General features: G+C 43.4%; 1 protein-coding gene across 1 annotated transcript; it reads right to left on the bottom strand.

The window, feature by feature from the left end:
* Window positions 1-17,356: 17,356 nt before the first annotated feature.
* On the bottom strand, window positions 17,357-20,431 carry LOC133891922 (probable nucleolar protein 5-2). Its single transcript, XM_062332633.1, has 7 exons — window positions 20,302-20,431; window positions 19,952-20,061; window positions 19,806-19,847; window positions 18,988-19,155; window positions 18,736-18,912; window positions 18,093-18,305; window positions 17,357-17,991 (listed from the first exon to the last, which is right to left on the bottom strand). The coding sequence occupies exons 1-7, from the start codon at window positions 20,366-20,368 to the stop codon at window positions 17,788-17,790; spliced, it is 981 nt and encodes a 326-aa protein (XP_062188617.1). The 5' UTR covers window positions 20,369-20,431; the 3' UTR covers window positions 17,357-17,787.
* Window positions 20,432-20,854: the final 423 nt, after the last annotated feature.

Here is a 20,854-nt window from a genome sequence, read left to right as displayed (position 1 = left end):
GTCATCAATCACAAAAAGAGAGAGATTGTAGCGAAAATGGCCCTATTAGACCATGATTGTGATTTTGGTGATTAATAACAATATAGTCATTAGGACTAACATGTTTGTCAAGAATATATGTTAGTAGGTCTCATGGATGCAATACATCAAGAAGCCACTGTAATACCCTGATTTTTAGAATTTACAACTTTTTAAAATTTTCCAAGATTATCGAATAGCTTCACTAGTAGTATAGGTTTAATACCTATTTTCTTAATCAATCAATCAATATAGGTTATTATTTTTTGTGCATTGCATGCTGAGTTTTGCTAGGAGCTAGGTAAATACATTAGAGTTCTTTTTTCTTTGAAAAGGTTTTTACAAAACTCTGTAGTGAATTAGTTAAGGATCTTAATGGTTGGAATTTAAAATCTTTGAATTTATCATCTATTCAATCCTTGATTATACCTGATTCTTCTCCAGTTCAATTCAAATCTTATCCAAATCCTTGTTTAAAGCCAATCTCTCCACTTTGTCAAATTCTACCCAAATCTAAATTCAAATTCCTTATCTACTCCTATTCTTGTTCAACCCCATTTTGTGTTTCTATTAAATTCACTCCAAGCTCAATTCAAATTCAAAACCTATTCAAATTTCTCTGCAAAAGTTTCTTTTCTAAACCCTAGATATAACTAAAGTGTCTTTGGGCTCAATCTTGCTCAAGTCCAAACCCTTAGCCAAGTCTTCTTGATGGCGCAATAAAGGATCCACAAAATCTACAAATTTTCGCGAACTCCTGGATAGCCTCATCCTCATCTTCCCATAAGTTTCAGAGTTTAAAACGGCCTCAAATGCAAATCTTGACAATACCAAAGTTGTATGTATCGTCGAGGGATTCGATTTGAAACTCTGGAAGTTCCTTTGATAATGGAGCAAGGAGTTATGATCCCTAAAATCAGTGTTGCGCAGATAAGTCTGAGTTCAAATAGTTTATCTTGCGGTGCAATTTTGAAAATCAAGATGACGTTTTTAGAAGTTCCAATGAATACCAAACTTGTAGATCGTTTTGAGCACTACAATTCAGAGTCAAGAAACGTCCAATTTGGAGTCCCGACAATGGAGATATCATCCTCGCAATAAAGAGCTATGAAAAAAGAAATCATAACCAACTTGAACTCAAACCCAATTCGTGTTCGGCTTAGACTCCACCTCAACCAACCACTCCTAGCCCTATAAATATGAGTTTCATACCCTCTCCTACTCCTATTCCATGCCACCAAGCCCTAGACATCGCTGCTGCCCCCGACCTGTCCGCGCACCGCCGTTCGCCATAGCCGCCGCCGCCGCCTGCCCGTGATGCGCTACCTAGTCGTATTCTCCTTGAATCATCCATCCTCGACTATCAAAGCAAGGTGTGGACCCATTCTTATCCTCCCTTACTACTGTTTTAGCATTATACTAAGCCCTAGCCAAGATCTAGCCCCAGCCAAAGCCTGATATACACTGCCACAATCATCGCCGTCGCGGACAGCCGCATTGTAGCCGGTTGGATCGATGTTCCCAGACAACTAGTGCACCATTAGCCATGCCCTTTCACCAGTGCATGTCCCATGATGTTTCCCATGCCCTCACCAATCTGGTGGGCCAATAGAGCAGCCAAACCACTGGAATCAAGGTCGAAATGCCCGCTGTCCGATTTCTGACCACGTTCCGCCCGCGCACCGGATTTGCATATGTGTTCCCCGTCAATCCGAAAGCCGTATCAATGCACCAAATGCGTCAAGGCATGTCCCATCGAGTCTTTTACGTGACCCTAGGAGCCCATCCCTATTTGTGCAGCAACACGACTGGAATATGATTGCCAACCATAGTATGTTGCAATTGTCACCCATCTCATCTCCACTGATCATTCTTCCTCTCAGTGGATGATCTATTAAAACCCATGTTGTAGCATTGTGTTCCCGGGATATATGAACATCTCTGTTTAAATATTTCTCAAATTTCATAGCCAATCTCTAGGAACACGAGCATCTTCGTTGCTACATCTGTTCGCGGTCACCACCAAACTTAGCAGCAGTCATCGCTGTTTTGCCGTTACCTCAGATGAACCCTTCCAAAACCAGCCATACTGCTGAGTTAGTCTTTCCGCGTTCTACACCATGTTTCCCTTGTTTCACTAAAATGCCATCGAAGATCGACATTGATGTCAGTGGCCATGTGCCCGATCGCCATCTCCGACGAAACCCGAACCACCATCGCTACACAGAATCACCGGTAGTATCCTTGACCTAGAAGCATAACCCCAGCCATTTGATCATGGGTGGTCGAGACTAGAACTTAGCGTATCCCTTCTTTAATCCAAAACGGTACTTGCAAAGCATGCCAAGTCAGCACCACATCATTCTCCTTAGCCTAGTCAGCGAAGTATGGGCTACCCTACACTTCTTGAATCCGGTGCAATGATGTTGTCAAGTCTGACACAGTGATTGTGCAATGAAGTTTTTTTTCCCATAGGAAGATAGTTTCGGTAAATCAACATTTACTTTTCAGTCTAATCCATCTCCCGAAAGCTGTTCTCTTTTCATCTTAACTCCGATTTAGGCGATTCTTGCATCTAAATGTTTCTAAAATCATACCTATCTAGCCACAGTGTTTTTAAAGTGTTTTAATGATGTTGGTATATTTTTATTAGTGTTTTCCTTTGTGTTGTTTGATGGTAGTTCTCGCGAATAGTCGATAAGGTTTCAGAGCAGTTCGAGGGACTTCAAGAACAAGATTTCGACAACACTGAGCAGCATTGGGTAAAAGGCAAGTGTCTTTGATCATCTTGAACCCATGATTTAAACTGTTTTATTTTACAAAATTGCATGTAATGTCTATTAATATGATGGGTAGTCACTTATGTTAGGGTTTTCTCTAAATTTTTCCTTATCATCCCTTGAAACCTAGATTGTTTATGGTTAGGTATCTTTGGTGGGTAGATTACTTAGCCATACTTTTGGGATGTTGAGAAGTGTCATATACTTGATTAATGAACTTATGCAACAATGATCGTTAATGTGCTAATGGTCTAGCAACATGGAACCTTAGACTTTGAGCAAAGTAGTGTTGTTGTTGATGATGGTTAAGTTGTTGGCTTAGTGTTTGCTCAAGTGACCTAAGTAAGGACTATTTTGTGAAGCGATAACCCAAGAAATATTGTACCAACCACGAGACCTGGTATGGGACAGTCCTAGCCTATTTATTAGTGGATTCTAGCTTTTGTGCGTACCAAACAAAAGAGTGGATATGTAGGGACGGCTAAGGCCAAAACAATTTGGTTAGTGGTATGGGATGGGTAGTGGAAGGGAAGGGTGAAAACTTTCTGGAAACTACAAGGCGCAAAAAGGAGCTTCTGGGTGGGGTGAAAACCACTTTTGACGGCGGTGAAACCTAGCGGGCATGCACATACTGGATGAAACTTTGTAATGGCTTTAAATTAACTTTTCGGGCGACACACCACTGGCGTGTGTTAAGTGTCTAGCTAACACGGCAACATGGAAATCATGACTCGTGGGGAAAGCTAGACAATCTCTGCAGTGTAAAATCTGATATATCAGCCGCACTCACGGTAATGAGAGACTTGGATCCTCACATGATTAGTGGGTTATAGTTATGGGTTTGGTTGTGGTTTTGGTTATAGTACAGGGAATACTAGACGGTTATGATATACAAGGTGGGGAGCCTTGTATGCTAGGTGTTGGATTGTATGGGTTACATTTACTTAATAATTGTTTAATGCTTTTTTAGTCTAAATATGTTTTCATTACTGGCATTTACGCAAATATACCATGTGTTAGTCTATTCTTGATGAAAGCCTACATATCATTATCTTTCCACACTTGCTGAGCGCGTTATGTGCTCACACTTGCTATTTTCCCTATACCATACGACATGTGTGCTGCTGCTCAGTGAGTGAAGATATTGAAGATTATCAAGACGAGGTTGTGACGTTCTAGGAGTGTGTCTCCCGGTTGGTTGCCTACGGTGTTGTTGAGCACCAGTGCTTCTGTTCCGCTACAGATATCTTCATGGAAGACAATATATGTCAATTGTTGTAAGAGTTTAACATTTATTTAATAAAATTATTGCTTTTGTTCCTTCACCTGTGACGTCCTTATGTGTGTTGAAAATCCTATGCACACATAAGCCGCATCTGATTTTGTCTGTTAAAATCGGGTGTGACAGCCACCGCAGCCGGGATAAAGTTGGATTGAATTGGAAAAAGTCCTACAGAAATTATTCTCACCAAAAGGTCCGGTGCTGGAAGAATTGCACTCACCGGAAGGTTCGGTTAACGAACGAACTTACGTGTAGGTGTGATCCTATCTGCTCTTCCACTATATCAGAAGAGATGTACACCGGACTAATTCTTGCAAAGAAGAATCCAAGCGCAGAAGATCAAAGATCTACTCACCGGATAGTCCGGCGATGAAGTGATGCACACCGGAGGCTTCACCAGAGCATTTAACAGAAGGTCTGGAAAATCTAGAAAAGAAGAAGTTCTACACACCGGAAGGTCTGGTGATGAAGAAAGTGCACACCAGAGGCTTCACTGGATTATTTAACAGAAGCTTGGTATTTTCAGATGAAATGGATTATAAGGCACCAGATGATCCGGTGATGAGATGAATATTACATAGGAAAATCCAGTGTTCAGAAGAACTCTGAGTGGAGTTCCAACGGCTAGTTTTTGAGAATGTACACACCGGATGATCCTGTGCTTGTACCTCTGTTAACGTCAGATCATCCGGTGTTCACAGAATATGTGAGCCGTTAGGATAACGGCTAGTCCGCGGGGTTGAGGTTATGTCACGTCCCAAATTCTTAATCATGCATTTAAGCAAAATCATGCTTCTTAAGCATTATGCTTAATTTTTACGTGATGGTAATTCGGGAAGCGCTAATGCACTTCGTTAAAAGTTATTTGGATGAGAGAAGAAAATTGGAGAAGAAAATAATTGAAGTTGCATTGGAAATACCCATTTTCTCTAACATGTGGGCCCCACACCTCACCCACTCCCTCTCTCAAGTGGGCAGCACCCCACCTGCCCTCTCTCTCTCCTCTCCTCACTCCACACGTCCCCACCAAGCTGCAGCAGCAGCTCCTCTCCCCTCTCACTCTCCCACTCAAGCACTCTCCCTTTCTTCCCAAAATCCGAGCTCAAGTGGAGGATTCAAGATATGCATGTTGTACCATTGTATTCTCTAGCTCATGAGCTACTCATCTATCCAATCCATTTTTATTTTCGTGGAAGAATCGAGTAGTTCTTGAAGTTCTTGGCGTTCTTGAGCTTTTTGGAGCAAAAATGGAGTTTTGGTCGAAATTGAGCTATAGAGTCGTGTTAGTAGTTGATGAGCAAGTTCCAGTACCCTTAGACTATCCTTAACATGTTTCCTTTAGGCTTGGAAAGGATTGCAACTCGAATCAACCAAAAATCCACTCGAGAACAACTTTTCTTGGCTGATTCGGATACTCCGAACTCACCCGGATACTCTGGGTTCAGCAGAATTTGTCCGTTGAATTGTGCTCAAATTTGGTTAGGGTTTAGGGTGCGAGTTTGGTTTAGGATCTCTTGGATAAGGCATATGCATGTTTGTGTAGCAGAGATTTGTAAAATGAGTCAAATCACCCGAGTGGAAAAATCATGAAGAACCTAAGTTTGTATCACTCGGATTATCCGGACAAACCCGGAGACTCCAGATAGTTATGTGATCATGTAGCCGAGAGCTTCGTTCAGAACCTCGCTCGGAGTGTCCGGTATATCCCGGATAGTTCGGACCAACCCGGAGGTTCCGGGTTAAGTTAGAATAGTGCTAATCGAGAGCCTTCACCGGAGGATGGCCCGGATACTCTGGAACCTGGACATTCCAGATTCACCCGAATACTTTGGGCCAGTTAAATAAAAAGCAGCAACCGAGCACCTCTTCCAGAGGGTCACCTGGAGGGGCCGAGCCTGGATACTCCGAACCAATCCAGATACTCTGGATGACTGTTAATTTTCGGATTTCATTTAGATCGTTTAGTATTGCATTGATTCACATATCTTATACTTCTAGCATGTTGTTAAGCTTTGTGGCATACTTTTTACAATTCATTCATACTCATTACATTGCACGCGTTGATCATTTTTAGAAATCACCGATCCATCAATTCCGGAGGTCGTGGGCGATACTGAGGCGCCCCACCTATTTGAGCCAGTGCATCCAGTCAAGCAACTAAGCATATGGATCCCTCTTGTGAAATTGGATAAGTCTAAGATTGATGAATTATGCTTATGTATGTATGCATGTTTAGTGAGTCAGGGTCGGGTACCAATAGGTAGAACCTATGCCGATTGCATTCTTCTACCTTGAATACTTGTGTATTTACATTCCTTGTAGCCTTGAGATGTTGTCAATGTCTAGGTATGAGTTCGACTTATATGGTTAGCCATGCTTAGGTCATTCGGTAGAAGTCGAACGATGGTGCATCCTGTTGTTCACGAGCATAGGGCCTTCTTATGATTACATACACTTGTTGAGGTTGAGATGGTTGTATGAGTGGTGAGTGTGAGACGAGGTGTGGGCGGTGCCAGGATGGTGTTTTATCCTTCCCGGATGTGGAGTTCCCATGGGTAGGTCGGTAGAGGAAACTGGACACCGTAGACCGCTTTGCGCCGGTTAAGCACTGATTGTCAGTGTTGTTGGCTTTAGCACTTAACTTACTAACCACATGTCGATCTAATGGTAAGGCGAGCCGAATACCTTTACAGCTGTGGCTTTTTGGGCTTGGACATCGACGGTGTGAGCGGGTGGGCTTGTAGCGGTACTCGTTTGCTTCGGGAGTAGTTCTAGTATCACCGCGCTGAGCGATGTATGATTCAAACGGTTGAGGCTAGTCGGGAAAGGTTGTTACGAGTACCCCCTTATGTGCACTTCGGCCGGTGGCACAAGCCGAATTGTCCTCGTGTCGTGTGGGTCCAGGAGTATCCCCCAGCAGGGTGTATAAACTATTCAAACTGCTGCGCTCTCGGTCATGAGCATGCTTCTGTCCATCTGCATCGGTCGTAGAGTTTCGAGTATGGTTTGTGGTTCGGTATGTGGGAGATGATGATGTTGGTACTTGTTACTTATTGATATACATGTTGTTTACAGTTTCATTTGTTCTGTTGTTCGTTGCAGGGTAGTTTTCATATGTTTTGGTTATGTTTCAGTTGCTCAACATATATCTAGGATGCTTAGTGCATATGTTTTACCTAACTTGTGGTTCATCCTTGCTAATGATCTGATGAGGACATCACTCTTTCGGATACACATACACCGAGTATTCCTCCAACAATAGGTCCATTGACACGAGCTCGTGAACGTCAACTAAATTATGAGGTGAGCTCGTTCCTTAGTGTTCCTTTATATTTTGATAAGGATGGGATTCTACTGAATAATTGTGATGTATTGTTACTTAGGAACACGGGAGAAGACCAGCAAGGGCGCCCAAGCCAAGGTGGAGGTCCAATCAAGTTCGAGTCCGTTTCGGAGTCCAGGACCAGACTGCACTAAAATCGTTGCCCAGGACGCATACGGACTCCGCTTTCGACGTTCTACACATGGCTGGAAAGCTAAGGAGATAGGCTTTCCAACGGGACTGGTCCCATGTCCAAATTCTTTCTGAGTCAACAGGAATCGTCAAAACAAATGGACATCCAAAATCTGTTAGGGTGCTGCGCCACCATCTTTTGGGCCGTTGGGCCGTGTAACATGTTGGAGTCCATTAGGGATGCGTCCAGGGGTCCTTGGCCGACCCTAGTCTCTTATATACAGTAGCCGCCGCCCCAATTAGGGTTGGGTTTTGTTTAGATATTGATCTACACACAGATTGTGAGATTTTCGCTCTTGTTCCGGACCGACTAGGCCGCCGCAAGTGTTTGTGGAACCCCAACTTTGAGTGCTTGAATTCTATTCGTAATATTTCAAATTGCATCTTCTACGTTCTTGCTTGTGTTCTTGGTACGCTTGCAGGGATTGAGCCTTCTTGGCGAGGTCAACCGCGCGACACAGTTGATAACCAACGGAACTGTGGTGTAGTGATTGCAAGGGAGACGATCTGTTCGGGTTGAAGCCTTTGGATCATCAACATCATGTTCTCTACCTACCGACTTATCGCTACCTATCGGAAGATCAGGCCTACAATCTCATCATGATCAATGCATAATCCTTGGAGTTGAGCTATGTATATCTGCTCTATATAGTTTAAGTCTTGCGAGTACCTTCGTACTCATGCCTACACTTTCAGGTAATCCTGTTGCTGGAGAAGAGGTTGTTTTTGGCTACTTCGTGCCTGCTGATCAGGGTGGCGGGCAAGAGTAGTGCATTCTACTCTGAAAGTGGCATTTTTGAGACGGTGCCTAAGGGCATGCAGCGCCGTTCTCTTTGTTGTTTATAAGTTTAACTTTTCGTTGCGTAGTTCTTTTGTGGTTAGGAGTTGAGGGGTTTTGTCTCCTCCTATCTCGCTTTTGTTATAAATTGTTGAAATCAGTTGCATGCTTAATACTTGTAATATAAATATTTATTACTCGCTCTTTATTAAGCTATGTTGTGATGTACATGTTGGATAGTATGTGTTTCGATCCTTGGGCACAAAACACATGCCGGGACTACCGAGATGATATTCTGGTTAATCATCGAGGTGGTGCTTATGAATAATGATCCTCTTGGTGATTAATTAGAATATTATTTAGACGGTTCCCCACATGCTATATATACCCCTCCACTCATTCATTTGAAGGTGCTAGAGTCCAGAGAAACCCTTGTACACCTAAGAAGACATACAAGCCATCTAAGAGCATAAAGTGTTCATCCAAGGCGATTAAGCACACCGTTAGTGAGTGATTAGTACTTATAGGCCTAGAGAGAAGAGTTTCTAGGTGCTACAACCTAGAGTGTGTATCAAGGAGTGATCCAAAAGTGTACCAAGAGGTAAGCCGGCGCTTTGGAGTCTTGACTCGTTGATAACTTGTTAACCCTCCGACTTGGTGTGGAGCAGCGACAAGAGGATTTTGCGGGGACGCGGAGGCCCTTGTCTTTGTGACTAAAGCTTCGAAGTGAAAACGACGTACAAGTGACCGAAAGAGAGGTTAGTGGTGAGACCTCACCTTGGTGGCTTGGTGGCTCATCATGCTTGAGGTCTTATCTTGGTGACTTGGTATCTCAAGAGCCGTGACCGGAAGAGACTTGGCGACCGGGGGCATATCCTTTGTGGAGCTCCAACGTGGACTAGGGGTGACTTGTGTGCCACCGATACCATGGGATAAAAATCCCTCGTGCTGAGTTTGTTGCTTACCACGAGCATATCCTGCAACCTCTACTTCTACTTTGGCTGCCTTCGATCCTGCACCAACTACTTTTTAGGGGGAGATCATCTCACGGCGTGAGGCCCCCAAGCACATTCAGCGAAGTCACCCTCCACACCAAATGATTGGTTATCTCAGTGAGAGGGTAACTCGTTTCAAAACTGCTCATCATGCTCATTTTACTAATTTGCTTTTGTTGCTTTCTTTTGAGCTCCGTGATGTTGGACATGCACTTTTTGATTCTAACTGGGTCAATGCCGTGCATGAAGAGTTAGAAAATTTTGAGAGAAACTAAGTTTGGGTCCTTGTAGAACCACCTCCACACATTCACACCATAGGCATGAAATGGGTGTTTAAAAACAAACAGGGGGAGGATGGGTCAGTTGTGAGAAACAAGGCTAGACTAGTGGCCCAAGGTTTTACTCAAATTAAGGTAATAGACTTTAGAGAGACCTTTGCACCCGTAGCAAGACTAGAAGCCATTAGGATTCTTCTTGCATTTTCGGCATCCAAGGGTTTCAAATTGTATCAAATGGATGTCGAGAGTTCTTTCCTAAATGGTTTCATAGAAGAAGAGGTCTATGTTAGGCAACCCCTCGGTTTTGAACATCCCTAATACCCAAGTCGAGTATACAAGCTTCAGAAGGCTTTATATAGGCTTAAGCAAGCACATAGGACTTGGTATGATAGGCTTAAGTCTTTCTTGCTAGAGCATAGGTATGTGATGGGGTCGGTAGATAAAATATTGTTCACTCTCAAGCATGGCAATGATTCCCTACTTGTTCAGATTTACGTGGATGATATCATTTTTGGTGGCTCTTCTCATGCACTTGTTGCCAAGTTTGCAAAAACTATGAGCAGGAAATTTGAGATGTTAATGATGGGTGAGCTCAACTTCTTCCTTGGACTGCAAATCAAGCAATGCAAGTAAGGTACATTCGTCCACCAGACGAAGTACACCCAGGATTTTGTGAAGAAGTTCGATATGAGCGACGCGAAGCCATTGGCGATGTCGATGGATACCTCGATTGCCCTCAATCCGGATGAAGATGGCGAGGCGATGGATCAATGGGAGTACAAGAGTATGATTGGCTCCCTCCTGTACCTAACAGTGAGAAGACCCGACATCCACTTCGTTGTCTGCCTTTGTGCCCGCTTCCAAGCATCTTTGAGGACCTCTCACCGCCAAGCGGTGAAGAGAATCTTAAGATACCTCAAGCACACCCTTGAGTATGGGCTTTGATTCTCTGCATCTTCCTTGCTTTCTCTTCAAGGTTTTTCGGATGTGGATTTTGCTGGTTGTAGAATTGACAGGAAGAGTACCTCGGGTACCTGTCATTTATTGGGTTCTTCTATTATTTGGTTGTCTTCTCGCAAATAGTCTAGTATTGCGCAGTCAACTGCTGAAGCTGAATATGTTACTGCCCCTAGCTGTTGTTCTTAGATTTTGTGGATGGTTGCTACTTTGAGAGATTTTGGGTTCCAGTTCAAGAGTGTGCCACTTTTGTGTGACAACACAAGTGCCATAAGCTTAGCCAACAACCCAGTTCAACACTCCAGAACCAAACACATAGATGTGAGATTCCACTTCCTGAGAGATCACAATGAGAAGAAAGACATTGAGTTGAAATACATAGACACCTAAAACCAGGTTGCCGATATCTTCACCAAGCCCCTAGATGCTTCAAGGTTCTCCTTTCTAAGGGGAGAGCTTGGTGTGTGCCATCTCTATGGCATTGTGTGAGGGAGAGATATTCTTGTACATACTCTATCTTACATTTGTTGCATTTGCATTGCATTTCATCTTGTAAGATAATCATGGTAGTTGAGCTTTGACGTGTATGTCTTTAGCATTTTCATTTTCTAGTCTTGAATTTGGACTAAGTTGAGTAGTTGTGCGGAGCAAGCTTTTAATCATAGACTCTTCTTGATGCTTTGACATAATACATTTCAAGCAAGCTAACTTTCCTAAAGATGAAATTGGCAATTTTATGAATCATGTAAACTAAGTAATGCTACATTCTTGATCACCATGTTTGTCATTTCTTTGGCTTAGTCAATGCTTATGTTAAGGCTAGTTTAATGAATATCTTGTTCTAGGCTTCTTGATTCAAGATTGTGGATTGGAGAACATTGTGCTATATTCTCTGTCTTTGTCAAATGTTTAGCTCATGATATAACCTTGGGGGAACATGTGTTCCTTGTGTCGCAAAGACACTACTTGACTTGATCTTGTGAAAAACTTGATAAATAGTGAAAATTGAAAACTCTTGAGTAATCAAGTTTCTTACGCTAAAATGTAATCTAATACGGTTGTCTTGAAGCCTCGAGGTGTGTGTCGTACCCAATCGTGCAACACTTTGCTTGGATAAGAGGCAACTTGAGGATAAAAATGAAAAATGTGCTTAAATGATCAATCTTGTTTTAATCACTTGATCTAACTAAGGCCGTGTTTGTTTGAGCTTCTGCTTTTGAGCTTTTCTGAAAAGCTGTGCTTTTGGCTTGTCTGAAAAGCTGCTTTTGGATTGTTTGAAAAGCTGCTTTTGGAAATAGGCTGTTGACTTCTACAATAAATTTTTGGCTTCTCAGCACATAGCTTCTCAGAAAAGCACATCTCAGCGAGCTTCTCAGCTTTAGTTTATTTTCCTCAGAAGCAGGCTTCTGGCTTCTCCAGAAGCGACTTCTCCAGAACCTCGTTTGTTCTGGCTTCTGGCTTCTGGCTTCTGCCAGTAGCAGAAGCAGAACCAGAAGCAGCAAACAAACACAGCCTAAGTCTTGGTTTCATATGTGAGCGTTTACAAAACCTACTTTCATGAATGCTTGTTTGCCTAGTTTGAGATTGAAGTTGGCTAGTTCTTAATGCTTGTATTGCCTTAGCTCGAGTGGATGCTTATGTGGTGATCACTTTTAACATGTTTCAAAAATTGAACCTAAATGTGCCATCAATTCTACCGGTTTAGCTTGTGTAGCTTTACTGTCTCTTTTTGAGCCTTTATGTGATTGTGAGCTCCATCCCCTACTCTCCATAGCACTTTGATGCTTCTAGTTTTTGCAAATACTTCGTGATATACTTATGAAAGCTCATTATGTTTGCATGTTCATGCATTGCATGGTATTTTCACCTTGATGTTTGCATTGCCAAAGGGGGAGACAAATGAAAGCAAGTCACAAAGGGGGAGAAAATGTGAATCCACAAAGAATCTTGCATAATTAAAGACAAACTTGCTAATGAATCTGTGCATTCATCAAGGGGGAGCATCTTTTGCATCATTTGAGCTTTTATTGCTTTCTTCGAGCTTTTGCAATCTTCTTATGCCAAGTGACATGTTTTGCTCCTTTTTGAGTTTTTGGTCACTTGGATGAGCTTCTTTTGCTTTCTTCAATTCCAAAACTTTGTGCTTTGAGGGTTGTCAATGCACTCATCAAGGGGGAGATTGAGAAACCAAGTTGAGATGTGTCTTGGTTCATATATGATGAGTGATTGACATGGTGTTGATTTTGTTTGATAATTTTTGGATTGTATAAGCATGTCTATGTTTGTTACTAACCCAAAAATGGAGTTGGAAGCTGTTGTCGCTAAGTGCGGGGAATATTGCACTCAACGGATGATCCGACGCTAAGAAAAAGGAACTTGCCGGATGGTCCCGCGTTCAGAAGGGATGCACACCGGAGCTTTTCTGATCCAGAGGCGAAATTTGAAGTGCACACCGGATGATCCGGCGATGGAAGTTCTACACTCCGGACTAATTCCTGCAGAGAGGTTGCAAATGGTGTCTACCAATGTTTTGCACCCCGGATGGTCCGACGTGTGTACCGGAGCATTTCTTGCAGAAAGGTTGCAAGTCTACTAGCCTGATGGAGTTCTACACGCTGAATGATCTGGTGTATTCCCCAGATGAACACCAGAGCTTTTTCCAGAAGGAGCTCAGAGCCCAGAGGATTTGTATACAATGGATGGTCCTGTGCTTATACTGGTATGAGAGCCGGATCATCCGTTGTTCACATTTTGGTTGAGATATGGATTTCTGCAGAGTTTTTGGTTTGGACTAACTGCTAATGGTGTTTGGAGGATGTTGGAGATACATGTTTTCTTGTCTCATGTTGTGCAGATGATGGATGCAACTTGGTAGCCGACGGCGGGATGATCAGGGCCAAGCGGGGAGCTTGGTGCTGGACGATCAAGGAGGCCAGGCGGAGTCTAGGATGATCCTAGCTGTGCACGAGGGGGAGCAAGTGAAGCACGTGAAAGTTGATGAAGATGGTGTGGTGAAAAAGTCAAGCGAAAGGGATGTTGATGCAATTAACAGGGCGGCCCGAGGGATCGGGAGACGGAGGACACGCATCGACATCGAAAGGCTTGCTCAAGGTGTGAGCATGTGGTGTGAGTCACGCTTTGAGAAGCGTGCAAGGCTGTTTCTCGGTTTGGCCACAAAACCATAGGAGCTTGGAGTGCATGTGGCATCATCGTGAAGCTTGTGTTGAGGCGAAATGAAGTCATGAAGGTGCCACGGTTATCTGACAGACAAAGAAAAAGATGGACCCAGCTACCCCGGTGGTAGGTAGGAGTGCACTAGAAGTGAGGAGTATTTTAGGGACATAATTGTTTAAGAGTTAAGCAAGCTTCCTAGGCCTATAAATAGAGGGGTATGGCTAGTGGAAACACTTGAGCCATTTGTTTGAGAGCCTAGTAGATAGGTTTTGAGAGAGGAGTGCTTAGCCTATGTACTAGGTGAGAGCTTTTGAGAGAAAAACTTCTTGTAATCTGCCAAAAGAGGGTGTTCCTCTGAGCTTAATGAAGAATATGTCTTCCCAATCGCTTGCATTCATCTCCTTCTAATCTCCTTCTATAGGTTCCCTTGCTTTTGATTGCAAGTTTTCATCTTTCTTTGTGTTCTTCGGTCTTGTGTGATTGCTGCAATTTTGGATCGTGTCGAAGTCGTTCTTCTGGTTGCTAGAGGCATAAAATTCACATACAAATGTATACCATTAAGTCTTGAATTCGCTTGCCTCTAAATCATCAACTTGGAGAATTTCTTCACTCGATGTTCGATTCCCTTCCTGCTTGAATGGCTTTTTGTCAAGTTCCTTGCTTTTGATCGCTATGACACTTGATTTGGCCCCTAATGGAACCTAGTGTTCATCCTCACATAAGTGGAGCGATATTGTCTCTGTTTTTGCTTCCACTTTATTTTTGAGGTGCGTTGGGTGATCAAATAGGAGAAGGCCATCCAAAGAAATTTGGTGAGACGCCTATTCACCCCCCTCTAGTTGTCAATTTCTGTCCTACATCATCGGTGGGGAGGCGTGGGCTAGCACCGAGGCTGAAGCTCGCTTCGCTAGCGGGGTCGTAGAGGTCGAGGCCGACCGCATCGCGTAGGAGGGTCCGTCATGGAGGAGACGTGGCCGACGTCAGAGAAGGGAGGGAGGCCGCCACGTCGTCGCCATCCAGAGGTGTCGTCGGGGTGTACTCGGGTGAGCCTACCGGGGAGTCGAAGGTGCTCTAAGGAGCATCCATTGGCAATGTTGGGGCTGCCAAAGTCGCAGTGGTGGAGGGGCTGCCATCGTTGCGGCCAGGCCCTGATGCATGGCGGTGGCCATGGTAGGGCCGATGTCCTTGGCCATGGCGGAACCCAGGGGCATGGCGGTGGTGACCTAGATGAAGGCAGTGGCTGAGTGGACACCTGCAACAGCAGGAGAAAAAGCAGGGCGGTCTCCAGGGACATGGGCATAGAAGGTAAGTCATCGTAATCCATGGCTTACCATGATCTCTGGATGGACGAACTCCTTAGAGTGTGCATGATAATGTTTTTGAGATCAATTGCAATGTTATGAAAAGAGATGAACAAATGGATTCGAACTCTGTTTTCTCATTGATAGATTGTGCAATTTATACATGGTGAAAGGGGCGTCTGTTGCCCAACTAGCAAGAACACCGTCGGGTAGTTGCCTGTCGAGCAACTGCCAGATGGTTGCCGGCTTGGATCATTTCAACTTCTAACAAGCAGCACGCCACTTGAAGACTCGGGAGATAGATGGCCTAGGCGTCACACTTTTGATTGGCTTTTGGGACTAGATGGCTGCTACTGAACTTGCTGCTAAAAAGAAGTCTGTTTCTGAGAAGCTAGACAGTTATCATCCATGTAATAATACCAGTGCGTCTGCTATGTAATAAGCTTATGTACCGACGTAACTGGACCTTGTTATGTATTAGCTATAACTGAACCATATAATGTAACAATATGTATTTTAACCGTCACTTAGCTTATATATATGTGTCTCTATTTCATATGCGCTGAAAGGTTCAAGTAGCTGATCGCCACAACTTACTGCTTATTACATCACAATAACAACAGGACCACAGGTTATTCGGGCGACAAGGCGCACTATGGTTCTAGCTATCAGTGCTATGGGCGCGACATGCCCACAAGTCCAGATGACTAATCAAAAGCTGAACAGTGGTCGTATCATATAGATGGACATGGTCGAACACCATACGGTTTCCAGATGATGCGAAGCAAGAGCGGAAGAGCAAATGAAGTCTGAGATCAGGCCGTTGATGTTGTCGCAGGAATGGATCGTCGGGACAGCCACGTGCCAGAAGACATCCAAAGAGGGGCAAGAGCAAAACAAATGGTCAAGAGTCTCCGGCACACTCCGGGCTCGGCGGGCAGTTGATGTGGTGGAGGAAAGCTCGAGTCCGTGTCTCCTCATGTCGCAGGACCCAGAAGAAGACCTCTGAACCTTCTTGGGCGCGAAGTATTCCTAGTTGTGCGCTGCTAGAGGAAGGTCCTTGCGACGACCCAGGAGCATATCATAGGCAAACCCAGTCTTGAACTCAGCAAGCGATCCTAGCAGCACGCGAACGTCATGGCCATCCCTGAGTAGGTTAGATGGAAGGGCGTGGCTAAGGGCATCCAGCTCGACATATGCTGCACCCGGTTCAGACCGTCATCATTGATGGCACACGGCACAGAGATGTTTGGCTGCGTGGAATGGGAGAAGAGGGATGGAAAAGAATCGCGGAGGGGACCCAATGAGCTGATCCAGTCATCCAACCAGAAGGCAGTGCTGACTCCGTCGCGGACACACACCGTGGTGAGCTGCTGGTATTCAGGGGTAATCTAAGGAAGGTGTTACAAGAATCAGTGTGCTCAGGAGATGGTTCGGCCAAAGTACCATTGGCGGATCCATCGCGTTGACGCCGGTCATGAGTTTGTGGAGAGATTTCATCAGGAGGCTCTTGTTCTAGATGCGCAAGTCTTTTAGCCCCAACCCGCCTTTGGCCTTGGCTGAGACCTAGGCAACCTGGCACTGTCCGCCATTGCACTCAACCGAGCCTGTCCATAACATGGCGCACGGTAGTTTGTCGATTTGATCCACCACACACGAGGCGACGATGGCAGAGGCATAGGAGGCTAGCGTGCGAGGGCGCCAAGAGGAGGATGAGCGAGGCAACAATGGGGGATCAAGGAAGAGGTGCGGGAGGAGGGCAGATCGGGAAAGATCCGGAGGGATGGGGAGCAGTTAAACGGAAATTGACGATGCAGATAAGTCAATTCGATCGACGATAAAAGTAAATCGATGACATAGGATTATATTGAAGTTCAACCATACATACATACATGAAGAGAGAACAAGAACCATCCTCCATCAGTCCATCATTCGTCATCATCACCCGCTATTGCAGTTGTGGCAGATAAGATACAAACGCTACTTTCAGGCCGCTACCTCAACAAGTTCATGTACATTCTCACTTACACTACCTATTCCAAGTTAGCGTCACTGCATAACACAACACGCAGCGCATGCATGCACTACTCGCGAGCATGCACGCAGCCGACGGACGGTTGGCCATTCTGCCACCTATTGATAAGTCATGTAGCCCCAGTTACAAAATAGGAGCTGCATAAGTTCAACTAAAAAATTCCCCATTTATCAACTACTTCCAAATATAGTATCCAATTAGAGCAGGGAGATAAATGAAGCGGGGAACAAAAGGGAACCAGTACTTAAGCTGGGCTCATTGGTGGTCCAACTCTAAAAGAAAATCTGATAAATGACATGAAGTCTAATGTCTGAATATGTTGTAGTGGCAAAGCAAAAAAAAAAGAAAAGAAAGAAAACCTCCAATAAAGAATTTTTTAGGCAGACTGAACCATTGAACTACCAAATGTGTGTAGATACTGAAAGGATGACAGGAGAGTAGTATTCCCCTACAGAGTAGGGAGAATGACAACTCTCGCCAATTCAAAGACAGACATAGTAACCCACACACAGAGAGCAATGCGGTCATTAAGACTACATAAGAGTACACTGATGGAATCACTAGTGAGTTACCATAATAAAAATACTAACCAAACATTAAAGTTGTCCTCCAAGCATCTGCATCCAATGCCCTGGGTGGCCGGCTGGTAGCTTCAGAGCCTAGTAAACTCTCGGATCACTCCTGGCTTCTCATCGCTTGTTCAGCTTCATATGCATTTTTGGCCCGCTTGATCGAAGCGGCCAACAGTCGTAGCGCCTTAGACCTAATTTTACGGGCCCTAAACATTTCTTCATAGACTTTCAAGCAAGCCACCTTAAGGATTTTATTGTTATATTTAGGTGCGTCCTCCACCAACTTTGAATAGTCATCTCCAAACAGCTGAAAGAAACACACTTTGGCCCATTATTACTTGAATGACAAGTTTCCGTCAAATACACAGCAAGAAGCTGAGAACACATTTGCAAAATATTATGATTTACCTTTTGAGGATTGCCAGCTACAATTACTTCACCATGTGGGTAACATACCATCATGAGAGCGGTTGCAAGTTTCAGTAAATCCCAATCCTCAAATTTAATGTCAGATATCTTCTTAAGGTGTTCACCAGCACCGTGCAACGATTCGGCATGTTTGTCCACACAAAAATCACACTCGTACACCATGCCTGTCGCCTCAATAATACATTTATTAACCTGGATACAAGGAGCATTGCTACATCACTAATAGAAAAAACATGCAAAAGGCAAAAAATTCTGTCAAAACATTGCATCCAAATAGGACAGTACTACCTCCGTTCGTAAATGTATGACATTTTAGACATCGACACGGTCTCCAATATGCAACTTTGACCGCTACTTTTTATATGAAAAAAGTAATAAAAAATTTATGAAAATATTGATTATGAAAATACTTTCCATGACAAATCGAATTATACTACATGCATATGACCAACCAAAATTGTTTTACTTAAATCAATTGTCAAAGTTAGAGAACTTAGACTGCACGTATTCTAAGACGTCATACATTTACGAACGGAGGGGGTAAAAAGTAAGGGCTCCTATGTGCATAGGGTGCAATAAAGCACAAAGCATTTAATGTCGGGAAAGGAGGCGATGAGCTCACCATCTCTGGTTTGACATCAAAGCCATGGCGATTCAGGACAATTTTCATTCCTTCACTCATCGGGAGGCAATCCTCCTTAGTCAGCTCTGATTTTTCATCAGGCACTAAATACCACATAAGATTCTTCAGGCCCCACATCACCTCCATCACAGCTTCATTACACAGGCAGGATATTCCCTGAAATAATCCGCAGAAAAATTGGTGCTCAAAATTGTTCACATACGTAAGCAAACAAGGGAGCGTAACACTTACCAAGTTCTTTTCAATGATATCTTGATATTCACGTTTTCCAACAGCTAGTTTCTGTCCAGGTTTTATGCACTTTTCGATCATCGAAGCAAGCTTTTTGTCAACACCAGTATCAAGCTTAATGGCGCTGGCCTTGTCCTCAAAAGTTTGAAAATCTTTAAGCCAAATAGCCTATTAAAGAAATGAACAATGACAAGCATGTTAAGGGGAAAAGAAACAATTAGTCAAATATCATGCCACTTCTCTCAATCATGACTGCATGGGGCTAGTTCAGTTATATATGCCTTAATTGTAAAGATATAGCCTGTTGAAGTCCTCGCTTATTGCAGTGTAACTCAGAATAAGTTGATGAGCTAAGCTAATGCAATGTGTGTTGAAAACAGACCATATATAGTGGCATTCTTTGGTAGTAGTACCATTACCATGTCAGGCCTCAATCATCCCTAGCTAGGAGTTACTAGTCAAAAGTTTGGTGCATGCCAATACCCCGTAGGTATCAACCTGTGCCAATCGATTCTTTATATCTCTTTGCATCCATGTGACATTTTACGAAAATAGTTTATGGGCATGCATGGATACGCGTAACAGGATCATGCTACATGCTTTCCTAACAGCTTTATGGAGAAAAATTTAGGTTTGGAGTCTGTTAAATTAGTAAACAGCTAATGACCAAATGAGCTTGTGTTCATATTTCTTCATTCAATGCAAAGAATAAATAAAAGTGGCAAACATGAATGATGCAAGATCGCTGCTCAGTTTAAATTGGCAACAAGCAACATAAAGAAATAACAATCATCAGAATGAAAGAGAGGAGTACTAACTTGTTTTGTCTTATAATCCTTGATGAAGTCTGCCCAGATATCCTGCACGGCATAAAGAATATAGAAAAATTAGGTCGATGACAAAGACTAGAAGAGCAAACAAGCACATGAGTAAGGCAAAGGAAGTGGAATAATCAAACAGGTACCTGGATGGCACCTGGTAGAAAGAGCTTGACTCCATCATAACCGAAAATTGCAAAGCCAGAGGGCGTCTCAAACAGCACCAAGATCTCTCCACCATGCCCCAACTTGGCACCTGGCAAACAGCATTCAAGCAAGCAGAATTACCAAGTTAAAACGTAAACAGTTGGTGGATCAGAGGCTAAAGGTCCTCGCCCCCACCAGATCCGCCAAGGCAGCCTAACTACAAATCTCCTTCGCCTTGTGCCGACACGCGGCTCCGGAGAAGACAACGGCCCTCCCATAATCCAGGGCTCCACCAATCCCCGAATCCTAACACGCCGATAGAGGTTGGATTTGGGGGGCGGGAGCTCACCTAGACCGACGTTCCAGCTCCCCGCATCCGATTCCGAGGCCATCTCCTCCTCCAGCAGCGACGCCATCGAGCACAAGGTCACCTTCTCCTCCTCCTATCGAGGGCAAAGGTCCAGATCCCGAATTCGATTTGCTGTATAGCACGATAAAAAAGATTTAAAAAATTAGGTTCATAAATTATATATATTTTAATATTTATTTATGAAATTACTAATGCTAAATACATTCGATTAATTATAGAGAAAACAATAGTACTTCTATGCATATACATAGTTTTAACGTGTAGGTGAAAATAATACTAACTAAAAAATTTGTTTCATATTTTTTGAGTTTTAGATATTTTTCTTTGCATTTTAGATTTTTTTAATCAATTTATTAATATAACTAATATTAATTTTGATATTTTTCTAGAATTTTCAAAAAAATACATATGTATGTATACGTATATGTACATAATATATACATATGTATACACACTACTAGAGTAGCTACAGTAGCAAGGGCCCTGGGAGCTTGTGGATTCCGCCACCATTAGCAGATAGTATTGATGCGGA

Source organism: Phragmites australis, chromosome 15, assembly GCF_958298935.1.
Source record: "Phragmites australis chromosome 15, lpPhrAust1.1, whole genome shotgun sequence".
Lineage (NCBI taxonomy): Eukaryota > Viridiplantae > Streptophyta > Magnoliopsida > Poales > Poaceae > Phragmites > Phragmites australis.
Note: the sequence above shows the minus strand (reverse complement) of the source record. Positions and strands in the feature narration are given on the sequence as shown.